At 44.3% G+C, this 20,009-nt stretch overlaps 1 protein-coding gene across 4 annotated transcripts in view; it reads left to right on the top strand.

The window, feature by feature from the left end:
- The window catches only part of LOC111976573 (transmembrane and coiled-coil domains protein 1), a 96,654-nt gene that overhangs the window by 72,951 nt on the left and 3,694 nt on the right, over positions 1–20,009 (top strand). For 3 of the 4 annotated variants that reach the window (XM_024005507.2, XM_024005509.3, XM_024005510.2), the window contains 3 exons: positions 12,591–12,848; positions 15,847–16,535; positions 18,587–18,722. In XM_024005507.2, the coding sequence (XP_023861275.1) occupies positions 12,591–12,848; positions 15,847–16,535; positions 18,587–18,722 (1,083 nt within the window). Of the gene's footprint in view, positions 1–7,936; positions 8,130–12,590; positions 12,849–15,846; positions 16,536–18,586; positions 18,723–20,009 lie in introns of those variants that run through there. The other variant, XM_024005511.3, reaches the window with a different exon arrangement.

Raw genomic sequence — 20,009 nt, forward strand, 5'->3', positions numbered from 1 at the left:
TTTGTAGACATCAAAGTCTGGTTCATCTTTGGGAACAATTTCCAAACGCCTGAAGGTACCACGTTCATCTGTACAAACAATAGTGCGCAAGTATAAACACCATGGGACCACGCAACCCATACCGCTCAGGAAGGAGACGCGTTCTGTCTCCTAGAGATGAACGTACTTTAGCGCAAAAAGTGCAAATCAATCCCAGAACAACAGAAAAGGACCTTCTGAAGATGCTGGAGGAAACAGGTACAAAAGTATCTATATCCACAGTAAAACTGTTATGCTGGTGAATGAGGACCCAAAAGCGACTTAACAGAAACAGAGTCTTTACCAGTTCTAAACAAAACGATACTCCTGGATATTATCTTAGGTAAATACAAAACAGGAAACTGAAATCCTCTCGTCAGTAGAGAGGAACGACTGGAGACGCGACCACAGACTGCAGGTTGCTTCGGGAAGGCACAGGCCGTAGCTGACATAGACACCTGCTCACACGCAGCATCTGAAGAAGGCAAAAACACGACAGGGCGGAACAAGGACACCAGAACAGCAAACATCAAACAGGATCCGACAAGGACAGAAGCGGAAACAGAGGGAGAAATAGGGACTCTAATCAGAGGGCAAAATAGGGACGCTGTGAAAGAGTAATGAAGGTAGTTAGGAGAATGAGGAACAGCTGGAGCAGGAACGGAACGATAGAGAGAGAGAGCGAGAGAGGGAGAGAGGAGGGGAGAGAGAGGGATAGAAAGAGGGAAAGAACCTAATAAGACCAGCAGAGGAAACGAATAGAAGGGAAGCACAGGGACAAGACATGATATCAATGACAAAACATGACAGTACCCCCCATCTCACCGAGCGTCCTGGCGCACTCGAGAGGAACCCTGGCGGCAACGAAGGAATCATCAATCAACGAACGGTCCAGCACGTCCCGAAGATGGAACCCAACTCCTCTCCTCAGGACCGTAACCCTCCCAATCCACTAAGTACTGGTGACCACGTCCCGAGAACGCATGTCCATGATCTTCCGTACCTTGTAAATAGGTGCGCCCTCGACAAGGACGGGGGGGGGGAGGAAGAACGAACGGGAGGGGCGCGGAGAAAGGCTTGACTCAGGAGACATGGAAGACAGGGTGGACGCGACGAAGATGTCGCGGAAGAAGCAGTCGCACAGCGACAGGATTGACGACCTGAGAGACACGGGAACGGACCAATGAACCGCGGAGTCAACTTGCGAGAAGCTGTCGTAAGGGGAAGGTTACGAGTGGAAAGCCACACTCTCTGACCGCCGACAATACTAGGACTCTTAATCCTACGTTTATTGGCGGCTCTCACAGTCTGCGCCCTGTAACGGCAAAGTGCAGACCTGACCCTCCTCCAGGTGCGCTCACAACGTTGGACAAAGCCTGAGCGGAGGGAACGCTGGACTCGGCGAGCTGGGACGAGAACGAGGAGGCTGGTACCCAAAGACTACTCTGAAACGGAGATAGCCGCGTAGCAGACGAAGGAAGCGATTTGTTGAGCGTATTCTGCCCAGGGAGCTTGTTGCCCAAGACGCAGGGTTTCGAAAAGAAAGGCTGCGTAATATGCGACCAATCGACTGATTGGCCCTTCTGCTTGACCGTTAGACTGGGGATGAAACCCGGAAGAGAGACTGACGGAAGCACCAATCAAACGACAGAACTCCTCCAAAACTGTGACTGTGAATTGCGGACCTCTGTCTGAAACGGCGTCTAACGGGAGGCCATGAATTCTGAACACATTCTCAATGATGATTTGTGCCGTCTCCTTAGCGGAAGGAAGCTTAGCGAGGGGAATGAAATGTGCCGCCTTAGAGAACCTATCGACAACCGTAAGAATCACAGTCTTCCCGCAGAACGAAGGCAGACCGGTAATAAAGTCTAAGGCGATGTGAGACCATGGTCGAGAAGGAATGGGAAGCGGTCTGAGACGACCGGCAGGAGGAGAGTTACCTGACTTAGTCTGCACGCAGTCCGAACAAGCAGCCACGAAACGGCGCGGTGTCACGCTCCTGAGTAGGCCACCAAACCGCTGGCGAATAGAAGCAAGCGTACCCCGAACGCCGGGTGGCCAGCTAACTTGGCAGAGTGAGCCCACTGAAGAACAGCCAGACGAGTGAGACAGGAACGAACAGAAGGTTACTAGGGAAGCGCGCGGCGACGCAGTGTGAGTGAGTGCTTGCTTTACCTGTCTCTCAATTCCCCAGACAGTCAAACCGACAAACACGCCCCTTCAGGGAGAATCCCCTCGGGGTCCGGTAGAAAGCCACAGAAGAACTAAAGAGACGGGATAAGGCTCAGGCTTGGTGTTCTTATTTCCCGGCGCGATAGAAATCACGAACTCGAAACGAGCGAAAAACAACGCCCACGAGCTTGAGTGCATTAAGTCGTTTGGCAGAACGGATGTATCAAGGTTCTTATGGTCAGTCCAAACGACAAAAGGACGGTCGCCCCTCCAACCACTGTGCCATTCGCTAGGGCTAAGGTGGTGGCGAGCAGTTCGCGGTTACCCACATCATAGTTTGCGTTCCGATGGCGACAGGCGATGAGAAAATAAGCGCAAGGATGGACCTTATCGTCAGAATGGAAGCGCTGGGACAGAATGGCTCCCACGCCCACCTCTGAAGCTGTCACCTGACAATGAATTGTTTAGTGACGTCAGGAGTAACAAGGATAGGAGCGGATGTAAAACGCTTCTTGAGGAGATCAAAAGTCCTCTGGGCGGAACCGGACATTAAAGCACGTCTTGACAGAAGTCAGAGCTGTGAGAGGGGCAGCCACTTGACCGAAATTTACGAATGAAACGCCGATAGGAAATTAGCGAAACCGGAGAAAGCGCTGCAACTCGACATGTGACTTAGGAACGGGCCAATCGCTGACCAGCCTGGACTTTAGCCGGATCCATCTTGAATGCCTTCAGCGGAAATAACAGAACCGAGAAATGTGACGAGGAGACATGAAAGGCGCACTTCTCGCCTTCACGTAGAGACAATTCTCTAAAGGCGCTGGAGTAACGTCGAACGTGCTGAACATGAATTCGAGTGACGGTGAAAAAATCAGGGATATCGTAAGTGGTAACGAAAACAAATGTTCAGCATGGTCTCTCAGTACATCATTAACTAATGCCTGAAAGACAGCTGGAGCATTAAGCGAGACGAACGGCAAAAAACCCGGGTATTCAAATGCCCTAACGGAGGGTAAACGCCGTTTTCCACTCGTCCCTTCTGATGCCGCCGAGATTGGTAGCGTTACGAAGGTCAACTAGGTAAAGTAACCTGGCTCCCTGCAGAATTCGAAGGCTGACGACATAGGGGAAGCACGATAACGATTCTTAACCGTTATGCTTCATTCAGCCTCCGGATAATCCACGCAGGGCGCAGAAGTTACGTCCTTCTCTTAACAAAAAAAAACCCCCGCTCCGGCGGAGAGAGGAAGAGGCACCACGGTACCGGCGGCGAGAGTAAGACAGATAATCCTCGAGCGAGCCTTACGTTCGGGAGCGACAGAGGAGTATAATCTTACCCCGAGGGGGAGTGGTCCCGGGAAGGAGATCAATACAACAATCATTACGACGGTGAGGAGGAAGGAGTTGGCTCGCGACCGATGAAGAGACGTGCGCCAGATCATATATTCCTCCGGCACTCTGTCAAATCACCAGGTTCCTCCTGAGAAGAGGGACAGAAGAAACAGGAGGGATAGCAGACATTAAACACTTCACATGACAAGAAACGTTCCAGGATAGGATAGAATTACTAGACCAATTATAGAAGGATTATGACATACTAGCCAGGGAGACCCAACAACAGGTGTAAAAGCGTGAACGAAAAATTCAAAAAGGAAATGGTTTCTCACTGTTGGTTACCAGATTACTGTGAGGGTTTAAGGAGTGTCTCACATCTGATACTGGGAAGAAGACTACCATCTAAGGCGAACATGGCGTGGGCTTTCCCTAACTGTTCTGAGAGGAATGCTCATGTTTCGAGCCCATGCTCGTCCTAAACAACCCTCAGCCCAGAGTCTATCAAGGCACTGCAGAAGCAGCCGAGACCGGTCCAGCGTAGATGGACCGACAAGGTAAGTACAGGATCTTGATGAAGACTGAGTAGTTAGCGCTCACCAGTAGACCCTCCGCCTACCTGTATGAGCTCTGGCTTTTACTGGACATGAAATGACAAAATGTCCAGCAGAACCCAATTAGAGGCGAAAGGCGGTTGGTGATTCTCCGTTCCTCTCCTTAGTCTGAGATCGCGGAAACCTCCAGCTGCAGTGCTCAGTCTCTGAGCCGGTGGGAGGAGATGGTTGAGATGCGAGAGGGGAACACCGTGTAACGACGAGCTCTCTTTCCACGAGCTCCGGTGCACAGAAGATCTACCCGTCGTTCTATTGCGGATGGCGAGTTGCAATCAAAGAGTCCACGCTGGAAGGAACCGTCCCGGGAGAGAATCTCATCCTTAACCTCAGCGTGGAGTCCCTCAGAAAAAGAGCGAGGCAACGCCGGCTCGTTCCCAGTCACTGGAGGCAGAAGAGTGCGAAACTCTATAGAGTAATCCGTTATGGACGATCGACCTTGAGCATTAGGGAAGCCAGGGCCCTGGAAGCCTCTATCCCAAAAAACTGAACGCATGCAAAAACCCGTTATCCTCTTTTAAAGTTCTGATAATCGTCTAGAACACTCAAGCCCTTGCCTCCCAGATAGCTGTGCCCCACTCCCGAGCCCGACCAGAAGGCAGTGATTAGACGTAAGCGACCGAGCTCTCTCTCTTGCGTATTGTGTTGGGCTGAGAGAGAGGAACACAATTCAACACTGGTGGGGAAAAGGAGCGACACTCAGTGGGCTGCCAGAGTAAAAATCGTTGGGATTTAGTTAAACCCTAGGATTCCGGAGACTCGGAAAGACCAGGAAGTAGGTCTAGGTGCACGAGAACAAGGACTCTGAAACTTCCTGAGAGGAGGTCGAGACCTGACGGCCAGGGTCTCAACGCATCGACGAGGCAGCAAATTCTCTGCTCGTGTCTGCCGAAGCATTGCTCCCTGGGATCTCGTACGGCAGAAGCTGCGAGAACCGTAGTCGCTGGGTCATTCTGGGTCGGCATTCCTTTCTGTTTATGCTGGTGAACTTCGACGGAACCCAAAAGCGATCCTTAACAGAAACAGAGCTCTTATTCACCGTCTAAACAAAACGAACTACTCCTGATATTATCTTACGGTAAATACGAAAACAGGGGAAAAACTGAAATCCTTCTTCAGTAGAGGAGGAAACGACGGAGACCGACCTATCTGACGAGATCAAGACAGTTGCGTGCGGGAAGGGCACGGCCGTTAGCTGACATAGGACACCTGCTCACACGCCCAGCATGACACGTGAAAGAAGGGTCAAGAAGACGCATCCGGAAACATGGTACGAGACTAAGACACGAACAGCAAACATCAAACAAGGATTCCAGCACGAATGACAGAAGCGGAAACAGAAGGTATAAATAGGACGTCTATATTAGAGTCCAAAATAGTGCGGTACAGGTGCTGAAAGAAAGTAAATGAGGTAGTTAATCTTTCTTTTTGGCACTGTACTGAGAGGTGTATGATAAGCTTGGGCCTCGTGATCATATTCCAGGTGGCTGAGAATGATGAGTGGAGTAGTTGTTGAGATGCAGCAGTGACCATGATGTAGCGTCAATAGTGTTCATAATGGATATTGGACAAACGGATGATCTAGATAAAGGCCTATGGTTTCTCAACAGAACACATCAAGTAAGTATATGCGTTATTGTAACCTTGACTTGTAAAATTCCCCTACCCAGGTCACTAGTCAACGTCTAACAACAAGTAGATATGTGGTGTTAAATGTAACATTCGATGACATTGCTGCCCTACTCTACGCACACGGCAGAAAAGCGTTCTCTGATTCATATCCTTGTCAGTCGGTGGCGTGACTCAATTGGGACTTTTCACTTCAGCTCAGGGCCGGCTCCAGGCATAAGCGACAATAAGCTTAGGAACTCAGTCGGGGTCTCAACTTACAGTTGAGCGTTAGAATAGTAGAATACACAGGGTGCAAGTTCAAAATGTGGTTGTGCATCAGCAGTTTTTCTCTTGTTTTGTCAGTCACTGACAATCACTCAATTAGCCATGTCAGCTAACAATTTTTACATTGGTAAGTTAGTCTAGCCAGTTATCTAAACTTGTAGTAATCATGGCCGAATACTGAGCGGGCACACATGGCATGTGCCCAGGGGCCTTGACCTCCAGGGGGCTCTCATTGATTTTGTAAGTCACTCTCACTCAGATATCATTAACATGGCATAAGTCATTGCAAAATGGTTAGAATTAGCTTTAAAACTGAAAAATTGAAAAATTGCCCCATGGCAAAATGAGTAGAATTTCTGTCCTCCTAATAACATGCTTGTTTTCTTCTTGGGCCATTAAGTACTCATCATAAGATTTATAAATGGTTTAGTTACCTATCTGAGTAATCACGACATAGAGGCTGCTGAAGGCCTATGGCAGGGATCATCAACTAGATTCAGCTGCGGGTTTATTTGTTCTTGGCCTGGGGGCCAGCAAATAATTTGTAGACTGCAGATTGACTGCAAGAAGCCCAAACAGATACAATATTTGACTAAAACAAAATTATTTCAAATCTTGCTTACATTTGTATATGATCACATATATCTTTCACTATTATGTGTGGGAAAACTTTGGAACAGATTTCCTAAATGGAAATCACTTGGAGCTGATTTGCTGGTGTTTTTTATGACCAACTATTATTATTATAATTATTATTTCCAGAAAACTTGGGGACAAATAAAATCCTTGCCAGTTAGGGAACCATGACTTACAGTATAGGCTCAGTGAGACTGATCCTCTGACACATCACAGTTCAGCTGTCACGAGTCGCTTCCAATTCCCACCACTGGTGATTCATGGTAGCCGTAACATCTGTTAAAACGAAACTGCACTTGGCATCTGAAATGCACCCGATCAAAGGCATGGGCATCAACGTCACTCCACAGGGGGCTTTTTCACACTTTGTTGTTGTGTGTGTGTGTGTGTGGGTGTGTGTGTGCGGCATATCTGAAGATGTCAGCCTGGTTGAGCTTGCCCCGCTGACACCTCTCTTCAGCGGCAGCTTGGCACAGAGAGAGAGGCAGAAGAGTGACAGGCAGAGATTTGATACAATCTAATTTCCACACCCAGCMATGTGTGCATTGTTCTGCCTTCTGCACTCTGTTGGTCAGTTTCTCCTCCTCTGAGTTAATGACTGTTATCTACTGTTTTCAGAATGGAATGATTAAACCCAGATTAAGTTGGGTTTTTATATAAATAGTTATAACACCAGGGGTTTGTTTCTGTAAATGGCTACATGTAAAGGTCAAAAGGTTTTTGAACAGGTCAGATTTGATTTTCCTTTCACCCTTTGTTGGAGAACATCCTATGTTCCATTTTTTTTCTGAGAAACCATTTGCATTGTGCAAGGGTTGTCATTGCCCTTGAGATTGAGCAATCAATCTTTCGCAAACTGATGTTGAGGATATGATTAATATTCTAATGTGACAGTGAAAAGGAGAATCTTGAGAAAGAAACTAATATTGAAGCTGAGCTGGGATACTGTGTTCAAATGAGGAGTGCATTTCTTCCCCCTCATAGCCATTCATATTTATCTTGAGACATAAAATCCTTTTATTCAACTCAAACATTTAAAAAAAAATCTCTCTATGCACCTGAATTTATCAAGTTGCTTGATATAAATAAACATGAACAATCGATCTATGTCGCTGACTAAAGTACTGTTTTTGAACACTATCATCGGGACACGAGTGGTTAATGGTTGACGTTTGAGCACCTCTTGCACTTGGCTCGAGGCGGGATTGGAGGATGATGTCACCTCTGTCGCGCGGCGGGGAGGGAAGGAGAGTGGGAGGAGCGTCGGGGAGAGGAGGATAGCCAGTTTCAGGTACACTTCAACTTTCACAAGTTTGGAGTGTTGTGTAGTGAGAAACCGGCAAAGCCTCGGAGCGGGATACATTGGGATTTTATAAAGGAAGCTGCTGGACAGATGAAAACTGACTACGGGAATAAGGGAAAATGCATTGGGAACAAGTACTCCGATTGACAAATGGCAAGGTGAGATATATTAGATTGTGGTTTCGATGTCCCTTGTCCTTTTAAACGTAGCCTATCAGGTGTCTTGGTTTCAGTAGACTGCGCATTATAGTTTCGTAAAGGTGTCTCAAACACCGGAAGCTGTGGTTACAGTGTGGTGCCTGTGCTCAATTAGTCATATTGGTGCAGGCAGGTGAGTAACTGGCCGGTTTTGTATGTCCCAACTTCGACGTGCATATACTTCCCAGTAAGCAAAATGAAGTTCAAAATACGTATTTTAGACGTATTTTCTAGACGTTGACATCACGTGCATTTCATGTGTTAAGTGAAAGGCTTGAAGACGTATTTTCTAGATGTCGAAAATACTTATTTTCAGGACATCGAAAATATGTCTTATACACACATTAACAAAATACATCTTAAATGAATGTTGAAAATTGTTATTTTCAGTACATCGAAAATACGTACTTTCCGGACATCGAAGCGACCTCTTATATGGACTTTGATAAGATGTCTTATACACATATTGAAAATACGTCTTATTAGAACTTTGAAAATACAAATTTTTGGGATGTTGAAAATATGCATTTTTCAGTCATTGATTGAAATTTGAACTGCACATACATTCTGAATTAAGTAATCATTCAATCACAATAATATAGAAATGACTAGCCAACTGTACATAGCATCTTAATATCTATTATTGCTCCCATCTGACATTTGCACTTATGTTACAGAATACTTCACCTACAGTAACATTCTCARTWACGGTTACAGATTTTTTAAATTATCTTGCTATGACTATGATATATTGTTGTTTATTTACCTTAGTTGAATGCACTGACTGTCAGTCGCTCTGGATAAGAGTGTCTCCAGAATGACCAAAATGTAAATGTAAAAACAAACACTTTTAAAGCATGCTGAGTATTATTCTAATGAGCTCCTCCCCAAACAAGTGGGTCTGGTTGTTGCGGACCAGATCCAAATTTTAACAAATCATAGATGTCTAGGCTATGTTTCACAAGTTTGAACATCCCATTACAGTACGGACGTTTAGTACAGTAGAATACAGGACAGTAGAGTTTATTCAGTAGAGTACAGTAGAAGAGTACAGTACAGTTTAATTCAGTACAGTACATTACAATACACAGTACACAAAAAAGTAGAGTAAGGTACAGTTTAGTAGAGTACATTAGTCAAGTAGGGTACAATACAGTACACTATACTTTACTTTTCTTTACTGTGTTRCTATACTGTAATGTACTCTACTGTGCTCTACAGAATTTTACTGTACTATATTCTACTTTTCTTTACTGTACTCTGTACTGTACTAAAATGTAGTATTGTCTGAATACCAGAATTTTGACTTTGATACTGGTACCAGGTTTAGTATCACAATACTCGATACCATCACGATACTCAATACCAAAATGATACCAAAACGATACCCCAGCAAGAAAAGAAGGCATATTAGCCAGTCACAGAATGGCACTTGATCCAGACAGATTAACTCAGCTAATGCTCTGTTCAATCGTTGCGCATCTTTTGAGCTCAGTATCATTACATTTTATTACATAACATTTTTTCAGAGACAGCCATGTATGCATTAACGAATCAATTATACAATAATTCAATCTATTTGACTTGATTTTTACCCATATAATTTCATAATGGCAATCATTTATTTGAATGGTAAATCTCTATTGATAAACTGGGTGAATCACGATGTAGCCTAGGCCTATCCACAATATAGGTGAAGGTATATTCAATATGAGTGTGTGCATGCATTTAATTATTGAGCTTGTTTTGGCTGATTTCATGGGGCTACAGATGACAAACAATCTGTTTCCCTTCCAAATCAAATCAAACAATCYGTTTCCCTTCCATTTGAGACTTCATTTATTGTACTGATCAACAACATTTTTATAGAAGTAGCTAATTTTATAACAGTGTGTGCTGTCTCTTTAACCAGTAATGAAGGCATTCATGATGCAGTCATTTCACTGAGACAATAGATCATATTTGGCAGAGACCGAATAAGTGAATGAAAAAGGTTTTTGGTGTTTATCAGCTTTGAAATCAGCCTACTTTTTGATTTGTTTGCCAATCAGACAAAAAACATGACTGGTTGTGTTCATTTCACATTAAAATGTTATACATTTCTACTGTTAAATTATGACTTTACTAAACTCAGCAAAAAAAGAAACGGCCCTTTTTCAGGACCCTGTCTTTCAAAGATAATTTGTAAAAATCCAAATAACTTCACAGATCTTCATTGTAAAGGGTTTAAACACTGTTTCCCATACTTGTTCAATGAACCATAAACAATTAATGAATATGCACCTGTGGAAGACAGTAACAGCTTACTGACGGCAGGCAATTAAGGTCCAAGTTATGAAAACTTAGGACACAAAAGACCTTTCTACTAACTCTGAAAAACACCAAAAGAAAGATGCCAAGGGTCCCTGCTCATCTGCGTGAACGTGCCTTAGTCATGCTGCAAGGAGGCAAAGGGAGTGCAGATGTGGCCAGGGCAATAAATTGCAATGTCCGTACTGTGAGACACCTAAGACAGCACTACAGGGAGACAGGACGGACAGCTGATCGTCCTCGCAGTGGCAGACCACGTGTAACAACACCTGCACAGGATCGGTACATCCGAACATCACACCTGCGGGACAGGTACAGGATGGCAACAACAACTGCCCGAGTTACACCAGGAACGCACAATCCCTCCATCAGTGCTCAGACTGTCCACAATAGGCTGAGATAGGCTGGACTGAGGGCTTGCAGGCCTGTTGTAAGGCAGGTCCTCACCAGACATCACCGGTAACAACGTCACCTATGGGCACAAACCCACCATCGCTGGACCAGACAGGACTGGCAAAAAGTGCTCTTCACTGACCAGTCGCAGTTTTGTCTCACCAGGGGTGATGGTCGGATTCGCGTTTATTGTCGAAGGAATGAGCGTTACACTGAGGCCTATACTCTGGAGCGGGATTGATTTGGAGGTGGAGGGTCCGTCATGGTCTGGGGCGGTGTGTCACAGCATCATCGGACTGAGCTTGTGTCATTGCAGGCAATCTCAACGCTGTGCATTACAGGGAAGAAATCCTCCTCCCTCATGTGGTACCCTTCCTGCAGGCTCATCCTGACATGACCCTCCAGCATGACAATGCCACCAGCCATACTGCATTTTGACCCCCCCCCCCCCCCCCTGTGTTCAGGGACACATTCTTACATTTCTGTTTGTCACGTCTGTGGAACTTGTTCAGTTTATGTCTCAGTTGTTGAATCTTGTTATGTTCATACAAATATTTACAAATATTTTGCTGAAAATAAATGCAGTTGACAGTGAGAGGACGTTTCTTTTTTAGTTTATTAGGCACATAAAAAATAGAGGCTCCCTTGAATGTCACGGTATAATTCACACTCTGGACTCACTCTAAAATGTATGTCAAAACAAAAACCAATGATTGCAAAGTTAAACCAACTACACAAGCACGTGGACTCCTTTTAACAATTTCCACAGAGAATTCTACAAACCACATTTACTTGAAGAACAGTGCAGATGTAAAGTGTGATAACAGAATTACGTTTTGTTTTGTTTGTCATCATTCTGTTACCAAACTTTGCATCTGCATTGGTTCTACATTGGTTTTGTAGAATTTTCGGTGAAAATTGTTAAAAGTAGTCCTTGTGCCTTGGTCTTTGTTAGACATAGATTTTAAAGGCCCACTGCAGTCAAAAACCTGATTTCCTGTGTTTTATATATATATTTCCACACTATGAGGTTGGAATAATATTTTGAAATTTCTGATGAATCCCTTTTAGTGTAAGAGCTATTTGAAAAGAGCACCTGGAATTTCAGCCTGTTTTGATGGGATGAAGTTTTGGCCTGCCTGGTAAATTAGCGTTGCAACCCTCTAGGCCAATAACAGCTAGATTTCAGTTTTCCCCTTCCACCTTAAACCACTCCCAGAAAGTCCTAGCAAAATTCTTGACAATTTGAATTGGGAAAAAATAACCATTGCCGTGGAATTGTCTAAAAGCGAAGGTTCAAACGTGATGAGCTGTAGGCACATTTTTATGATTAGGTTCAATGATTATCCACCACCACTCATGATCAACCTTTTTTGACTAAGCAGAAAGGTTCTATTTGCTCTCTATTTCATATGCCATGCTACACAGTCAGTATTGATTCTGGGCATATGGAAGGAAATGKGTTATTTTTCAGTTGCTTCCGTTTTTTGGTTTTCTTTGTAGCCCATGTTGTAGAAATATTGCGATCATGAGTCACACACTTCAGAATGAGCTGACCGATAGTGGCCTCCCTTGCTGACACAGGTTCTTGTCTTTAGCAGAGGGGAATGCAGAAGAAGTCTCTCTTTCTCAGACCAGCATGTCAGCAAAACCTTAGGAATGACTGAGCTTCCTCAATATGCAACTTACACTTTTTAACCTTCCCCTCCTTTTCTCCAGATTGAGCGGTTGGAGGTGAGTGGCTTGGCTCAGACCCCCCAGGCAGTGTTGTGTGGCGCTGATGGGTCGTTCCTCGGGGGTGAAGATGGCACCCCGGACCCCCAGCGCACCAAGCAGGCTATCGCCCAGCTGCAGCAGAAGATCCTCAAGCTCACAGAGCAGATCAAGATTGAGCAGACGGCCAGAGACGACAACGTGGCCGAGTACCTCAAACTGGCCAACAACGCTGACAAGCAGCAGAGTGCCCGCATCAAACAGGTGAGCATTGTTTTATGATCAAAGTTTTATTTGTTTTAATATGAAACCACAAAACATCATGGAATGACAATACACAAGACAGGACAACTTTTACTGGATAACAGATCTGCTAAATGATCGCATATATGACGACAATATACAGTACCAGTCAAAAGTTTGGACGCACCTACTCATTCCAGGGTTTTTCTTTATTTTGAACTATTTTCTGCATTGTAGAATAATAGTGAAGACTTCAAAACTATGAAATAACACATATGGAATCATGTAGTAACCAAAATAGTGTTAAACAAATCAAAATATMTTTTATATTTGAGATTCTTCAAAGTAGCCACCGTTTGCCTTGATGACAGCTTTACACACTGTTAATCACCTGGAATGCTTTTCCAACAGTCTTGAAGGAGTTCCCACATATGCTGAGCACTTGTTGGCTGCTTTTCCTTCACTCTGCGGTCCAACTCATCCCAAACCATCTCAATTGGGTTGAGGTCGGGTGATTGTGGAGGCCAGGTCATCTGATGCAGCACTCCATCACTCTCCTTCTTGGTCAAATAGCCCACTCCTGGAGGTGTGTTGGGTCATTGTCCTGTTGAGATACTCTACCTCATTCGAGCAAAACCTTGAGACTTAGATATTGTTCACCAGCTGTTGTTTACATATATGCATAGTCCGCCACCCCTTGTCTTACCAGACGCCRCTGTTCTATCCTGCTGATACAGCGTATAACCAGCCAGCTTTATGTTGATAATGTCGTTGTTCAGCCATGACTCCGTGAAGTATAAGATATTACAGTTTTTAATGTCCTGTTGGTAGTTTAATCTTCCTCATAGGTCGTCGATTTTATTTTCCAATGATTGCATTTTAGCTGGAAGAACAGAAGGCAGGAGGGGTTTATTTGATCGCCTACGAATTCTCTGAAGGCAGCCSGACCTATGTCCTCTTTTTCTTCATTGTCTCTTCACGCAAATGACAGGGATTTGGGCCTGTTCCCAGGAAAGCAGTATGTTGTTCATTTCGGGCTTGTCAGACTCGTTAAAGGGGGGGAAAAAAGCTTCTGCCAGTTCTTGACATAATTTGGACTTGGTCTTTTACCAAATAGGGCTATTTTCTGTATACCACCCCTACCTTGTCACAACACAACTGATATGCTCAAACGCATTAAGAAGGAAAGAAATTACACAAATTAACTTTTAACAAGCCACACCTGTTTAATTGAAATGCATTCCAGGTGACTACCTCATGAAGCTGGTTGAGAGAATGCCAAGCGTGTGCAAAGCTGTCATCAAGGCAAAGGGTGGCTACTGTGAAGAATCTGAAATATAAAATATATTTTGATTTGTTTAACACTTTTTTGGTTACCTCATGATTCTATATGTGTTATTTCATAGTTTTGATGTCTTCACTATTATTCTACAATGTAGAAAATAGTAAAAATAAAGAAAAAGCCCTGAGTGAGTAGGTGTGTCCAAACTTTTGACTGGTACTGTAAATCACCAAGATGTTGGGCTCAGGCACAGATCATCATTGTGTGTGTGTCAGCCAGTCTCCTTGTTTGTTATATTTCACTGAGAAAGAAGGGCTGATTTATCTAGTTACAATTTCTGTAACAAGCCGAGATATATGTGTACTATAAACGCGTACGTGCTATAAATATTTATAGTATGTATATATATACAGTTGAAGTCGGAAGTTTACATACACTTAGGTTGGAGTCATTAATACTCGTTTTTCAACCACTCCACAAATGTCTTGTTAACAAACTATAGTTTTGGCAAGTCGGTTAGGACATCTACTTTGTGCATGACACAGGTAATTTTTCCAACAATTGTTTACAGACAGATTATTTCATTTCTAATTCACTGTATCACAATTCCAGTGGGTCAGAAGTTTACATACACTAGGTTGACTGTGCCTTTAAACAGCTTGGAAATTTMCCGAAAATGATGTCATGGCTTTAGAAGCTTCTGATAGGCTAATTGACATAATTTGAGTCAATTGGAGGTGTACCTGTGGATGTATTTCAAGGCCTACTGTCAAACTCAGTGCCTCTTTGCTTGACATCATGGGAAAATATAAATTAATCAGCCAAGACCCCCAAAAAATTTGTAGACCGCATCCTTGGGAGCAATTTCTAAACCCATGAAGGTACCACGTTCATCTGTACAAAAAATAGTACGCAAGTATAAACACCATGGGACCACGCAGCCATCAAACCGCTCAGGAAGGAGACGTGTTCTGGCTCCTAGAGATGAACGTACTTTGGTGCGAAAAGTGCAAATCAATCCCAGAACAACAGCAAAGGACCTTGTGAAGATTCTGGAGGAAACGGGTACAAAAGTATCTATATCCACAGTAAAAGGAGAAAATTATGTGGATATATTGAAGCAACATCTCAAGACATCAGTCAGTAAGTTAAAGCTTGGTCGCAAATGGGTCTTCGAAATGGACAATGACCCCAAGCATACTTCCAAAATTGTGGCAAAATGGCTTAAGGACAACAAAGTCAAGGTATTGGAGTGGCCATCACAAAGCCCTGACCTCAATCCTGTAGAAAATCTGTGGGCAGAACTGAAAAAGCGTGTGCGAGCAAGGAGGCCTACAAACCTGACTTCAGCTCTGTCAGGAGGAATGGTCCAAAATTCACCCAACTTATTGTGGTAAGCTTGTGGAAGGCTACTCAAAACGTTTAACCCAAGTTAAATAATTTATAGGCAATGCTACCAAATACTAATTGAGTGTATGTAAACTTCTGACCCACTGGGATTGTGATGAAAGAAATAAAAGCTGAAATAAATAATTCACATTCTTAAAATAAAGTGGTGATCCTAACTGACCTAGGACAGGGAATTTTTACTTGGATTAAATGTCAGGAATTGTGAAAAACTGAGTTTAAATGTATTTGGCTAAGGTGTATGTAAACGTTCGACTTCAACTGTGTGTGTGTATATATATTTATATAAGTGTCCTAATACAGACACATAAGTGTCCTATATAACTACAGGTGTTTGAGAAGAAGAACCAGAAGTCCGCCCAGACCATCCAGCAGCTGCAGAGGAAGCTGGAGCACTACCACCGCAAGCTGAGAGAGGTGGAGCACAACGGGATCCCTCGCCAGCCCAAGGACGTCCTCAGGGACATGCAGCAGGGCCTGAAGGACGTGGGGGCAAAGGTCACAGGTTTCAGCGAGGGCGTGGTGGACAGTGTCAAGGGAGGCCTCTCCAGTTTCTCCCAGGCCACGCACTCCGCTGCCGCCGGCGTCGTCTCAAAGCCCCGGGAGATTGCCTCGCTGTTCCGCAACAAGTTTGGCAGCGCCGACAATATCCCCGGGCTGAAGGACTCCTTGGATGATCCGTCAGGGGGCGAGGAGGGGGTGACTGGGGCCGGGGGGAGTTCTCTGGGCAGCGCAGCGCACCACCATCTGCAGTCCAGCCCCAAGTACGGCAGCGAGGATGACTGCTCCAGCGCAACGTCGGGGTCGGCAGGGGCCAACAGCACCACAGGGGCTCCCGGAGGCCCCCCCAGCTCCAAGGGGAACACCCTGGAGAGGAGCCAGAGCTCTAGCCTGGACATGCTGCTACATGAGGTGCAGGAGGGCCAGGGGAGACTAGAGGAGAATCTGGAGGGGCTGAAGAGTCACTATCAGAGAGACTACACTGTCATCATGCAGGCCCTGCAGGAGGAACGATTCAGGTAGGGAGGGAGAGGGAGCTAGAGGACATGCTGTCATCATGCAGGCCCTGCAGAACGAACAATTTAGGTACTGACTTACTTAACCAATGATTTATATATATACTAGATGTCTGACCGGGGGTGCTATTTTGATGCCACTGTGCCTCCATCTTGGCACTTCCCCGCCATTGCAAACAATATTTTGGAAGCTATAGAAATGCATTTATTTACCTTTGCTTTTGCCACATTTATTCTATTAGAAAAACCTTAATGCATACTTACAAATTATATTATGTGAGCTAAACATTAAAAAAATTAAAACGATATAAAAACATTTTCCTTAAAGTAGAATTTTTTGCGATTACTAATGTTACTGTCCCCACTACAATTAAATATMATTTTGTCCTTGAAACATTCAATTGAAATACTGTAGAATTCCATTCGTTCCTATGAAGGGCTGCTCCTACTGGGGAGTACCAAAATGGCCAACCGGTGGCTTCAAAGCCTCTCATTGGCCAATACATAGCATCAGCAATCCAGGTTTTATATACATCATTGTACTTAACACACTATATATGTAGAGAGAGAATAGAAAGAGGGCGCTAGAGGGAGGGAGTGAGAGAGAGCCCTGTAGGAAAAACCCCACACAGAGATGTATAAGGTTAACATTTGGAAGGTTATCGCAAAGTGATATTGATGTGCAGGTGTGTTTTCACTGAAACCAAACCCACTCTAATCAACATAAGACMGGTCGAAGCTTTATTGCCCTTAAAACTGAATTGTAAACCAGTGACAGTATCCATCATTTAGGCAGAGAGATCAGCCCTAGACTGCTAACGTGAAGAGGTGTATGTACGTACACCTTTTAGTAAAGACACAACAGGCACAGAGAACACATTCAAGTCTATTTATTTGGCACTTTTTACAAAACAGCATTGTCTCAAAAGGGGATGGGGGGGTTATCAAAACGCTGACTTGAGACTTGAAGCGGAAACCCTGAAACTCCCTTAAAGCCTGCCAAGTGTAGGTGGCCAGGGAAAAGTCCCTGCTGTGGAGGAACAAGGAAGAAGCACTTTGCTGCAAACCAGTCCTGAGCACAAGGATCTTGTCCTGTCCTATCACAGATCTATCTCAGCGCATGTTAGTCAAGGGAGGGGGAGAGGATTTCCGTGACTAGGAGACAAAAACATTTTTTTCTCTAAAATGTCCATCAGGGGCACAACAAGTATGTGTGTTTTCTGTCTTTCAGGCTAAAAATAAGGTCCAGCAGAATGAGCTTTGAGCATGTCTTCTGCTGATGACCATGTTCTGAGCATTGACCACACAGTTATGGTTAAACCACTGTGTTTGAACCATTGTTTAGAATATGGAGCCTTCTACCTGTAGAACTCCTAGAGGAAACTTTGCCGGTAGGCTTAGCATTTCGTTTTTGGTGCAGTCAGCAGTATTAGGATGTTACAGGATGTTCTGCAGTAGCTTCCCCCTCCTCCACTCCCCCATCCTTCCCCTGTCTGATTCACCTCTATTCTGATCTTTTTATTGTCTGATTAACCACCAGACCATGTGTGTGTGTGTTTGTGTGCAGTACCAGAGGGCATAGTTGTACATCTTATTAAAATGTGACTCTTAAACTGGTTAAGTAAGACATGATGAGATCAGACTGGTGGTGTGATTCACTTAATCACACACACACACACGCATGCATTCACAGACAATCACATCCTCCCTCTCCCTCCTGATTGGTCAGTGTCAAACTGCTGATTATCTGCCATTGGTCACTCTCATCAGCAGGTGAGTAAACATGTGCTGATCAGCTCACAGATTATCATCCATCCAGTCAGGTGTCATTCCACCTGAAAGCTCTTTAACCTCTTGTCCAGGAAAAACTGGAACCTGTGTTTGTCTATGGGGCACACGTGCGTGTGTATGTCTGTGTGTGTGTGTGTGTGTGTGTGTATGTCTGTGTGTGTGTATGTTTGTGTCTGTCTATCTGTCCATCCATCTCTGTGTCTCCATCTCTGTCTGTGTATATGTCTGTGTGAGCTGTTAGACTAACGTGTGTTTCTCTGTAGGTGTGAGCGTCTGGAGGAGCAGCTGAATGATCTGACAGAGCTCCACCAGAATGAGATCCTCAACCTGAAGCAGGAGCTGGCCAGCATGGAGGAGAAGATAGCTTACCAGTCCTACGAGAGAGCCAGAGACATACAGGTCAGTCACAGACATGCATGCATACACACACACACAAACTCACTGTACACAAACTAGATAGCCAGACAAATGTATGACTGTGATTCATTTCATAATCACAACTTTATCTGAAGACAAACAGAAAGCTTTGCACAGTTATGAGGAACAAACCCAATCAGACATAAGCCAGTGCTGTTTAATATTTGTGTACAACTACCAGGTTATTTTACAGTTCACTATTTTATTAGGGCTTTCAAACGATATAAACATTTTTTTTTGAGTTAATCACAGGATTTGCTGTGATTAATCACGATAATTAGCCAATTCTGAATTTGCTCAAATTAGGCTGTAATTCAAGATTTTTCATACAAAAAATATTACAAAAAATATTGACATCTTGATTTTGTCTAAAGTAACGGTTAGCAAAATTAGGTAAATTGAGAAAGCACACTTTCTTTAACCTTAATGTTAGCTTGTTTTTACATTGCATCGTTGTTTTTTGGCTGTATAGATTATGTATTGAGATGTTTTCTGTGTATTTTGAACGCTTTTAGACGATGCGATTAATTGCAATGAAAATGTCTGCACTAAAATATAACTGCATTTGAGTTAACTGATTAACTATGACAGCCCGGGCCTCCCGGGTGGCGCAGTGGYCTAAGAGCTGTGCCACCAGAGATTCTGGGTTCGAGTCCAGGCTCTGTCGCAGCCGGCCKCGACCGGGAGGCCCATGGGGCGGCACACAATTGGCCCAGTGTCATCCGTGTTAGGGAGGGTTTGGCCGGCAGGGATGTCCTTGTCCCAATGCGCTCTAGCGACTCCTGTAGCGGGCCGGGCACATGCACGCTGTCACGGTCGCCAGGTGTACGTACGGTGTTTCCTCCGACACATTGCTGCGGCTGGCTTCCGGGTTGGATGGGCATTGTGTCAAGAAGCAGTGCGGCTTGGTTGGGTTGTGTTTCGGAGGATGCATGTCTTTCAACCTTCGCCTCCCCCGAGTCCGTACGGGAGTTGCAGCGATGAGACAAGACTGTAACTACTACCAATTGGATACCACGAAATTGGTGAGATAAAAGGGGTAAGAAAAATCAAATAAAAACTCTGACAGCCCTAATATTGACCTAGTATTTAAAACACATGATAGGGTTAGAGATAATAGCACTATAATTACTTAATAATTATATTTTGTTTCATTGGAATCCATTAGAACAAGCCCCATAATGTAACAGATGTTGAGTTCTTTCAAGTTAGTGCCAAAAAAGGTGTGTGTGTGTGTGTGTGTGTGTGTGTGTGTGTGTGTGTGTGTGT

Source organism: Salvelinus sp. IW2-2015, linkage group LG17 (genome assembly GCF_002910315.2).
Source record: "Salvelinus sp. IW2-2015 linkage group LG17, ASM291031v2, whole genome shotgun sequence".
NCBI classification, from domain to species: domain Eukaryota; kingdom Metazoa; phylum Chordata; class Actinopteri; order Salmoniformes; family Salmonidae; genus Salvelinus; species Salvelinus sp. IW2-2015.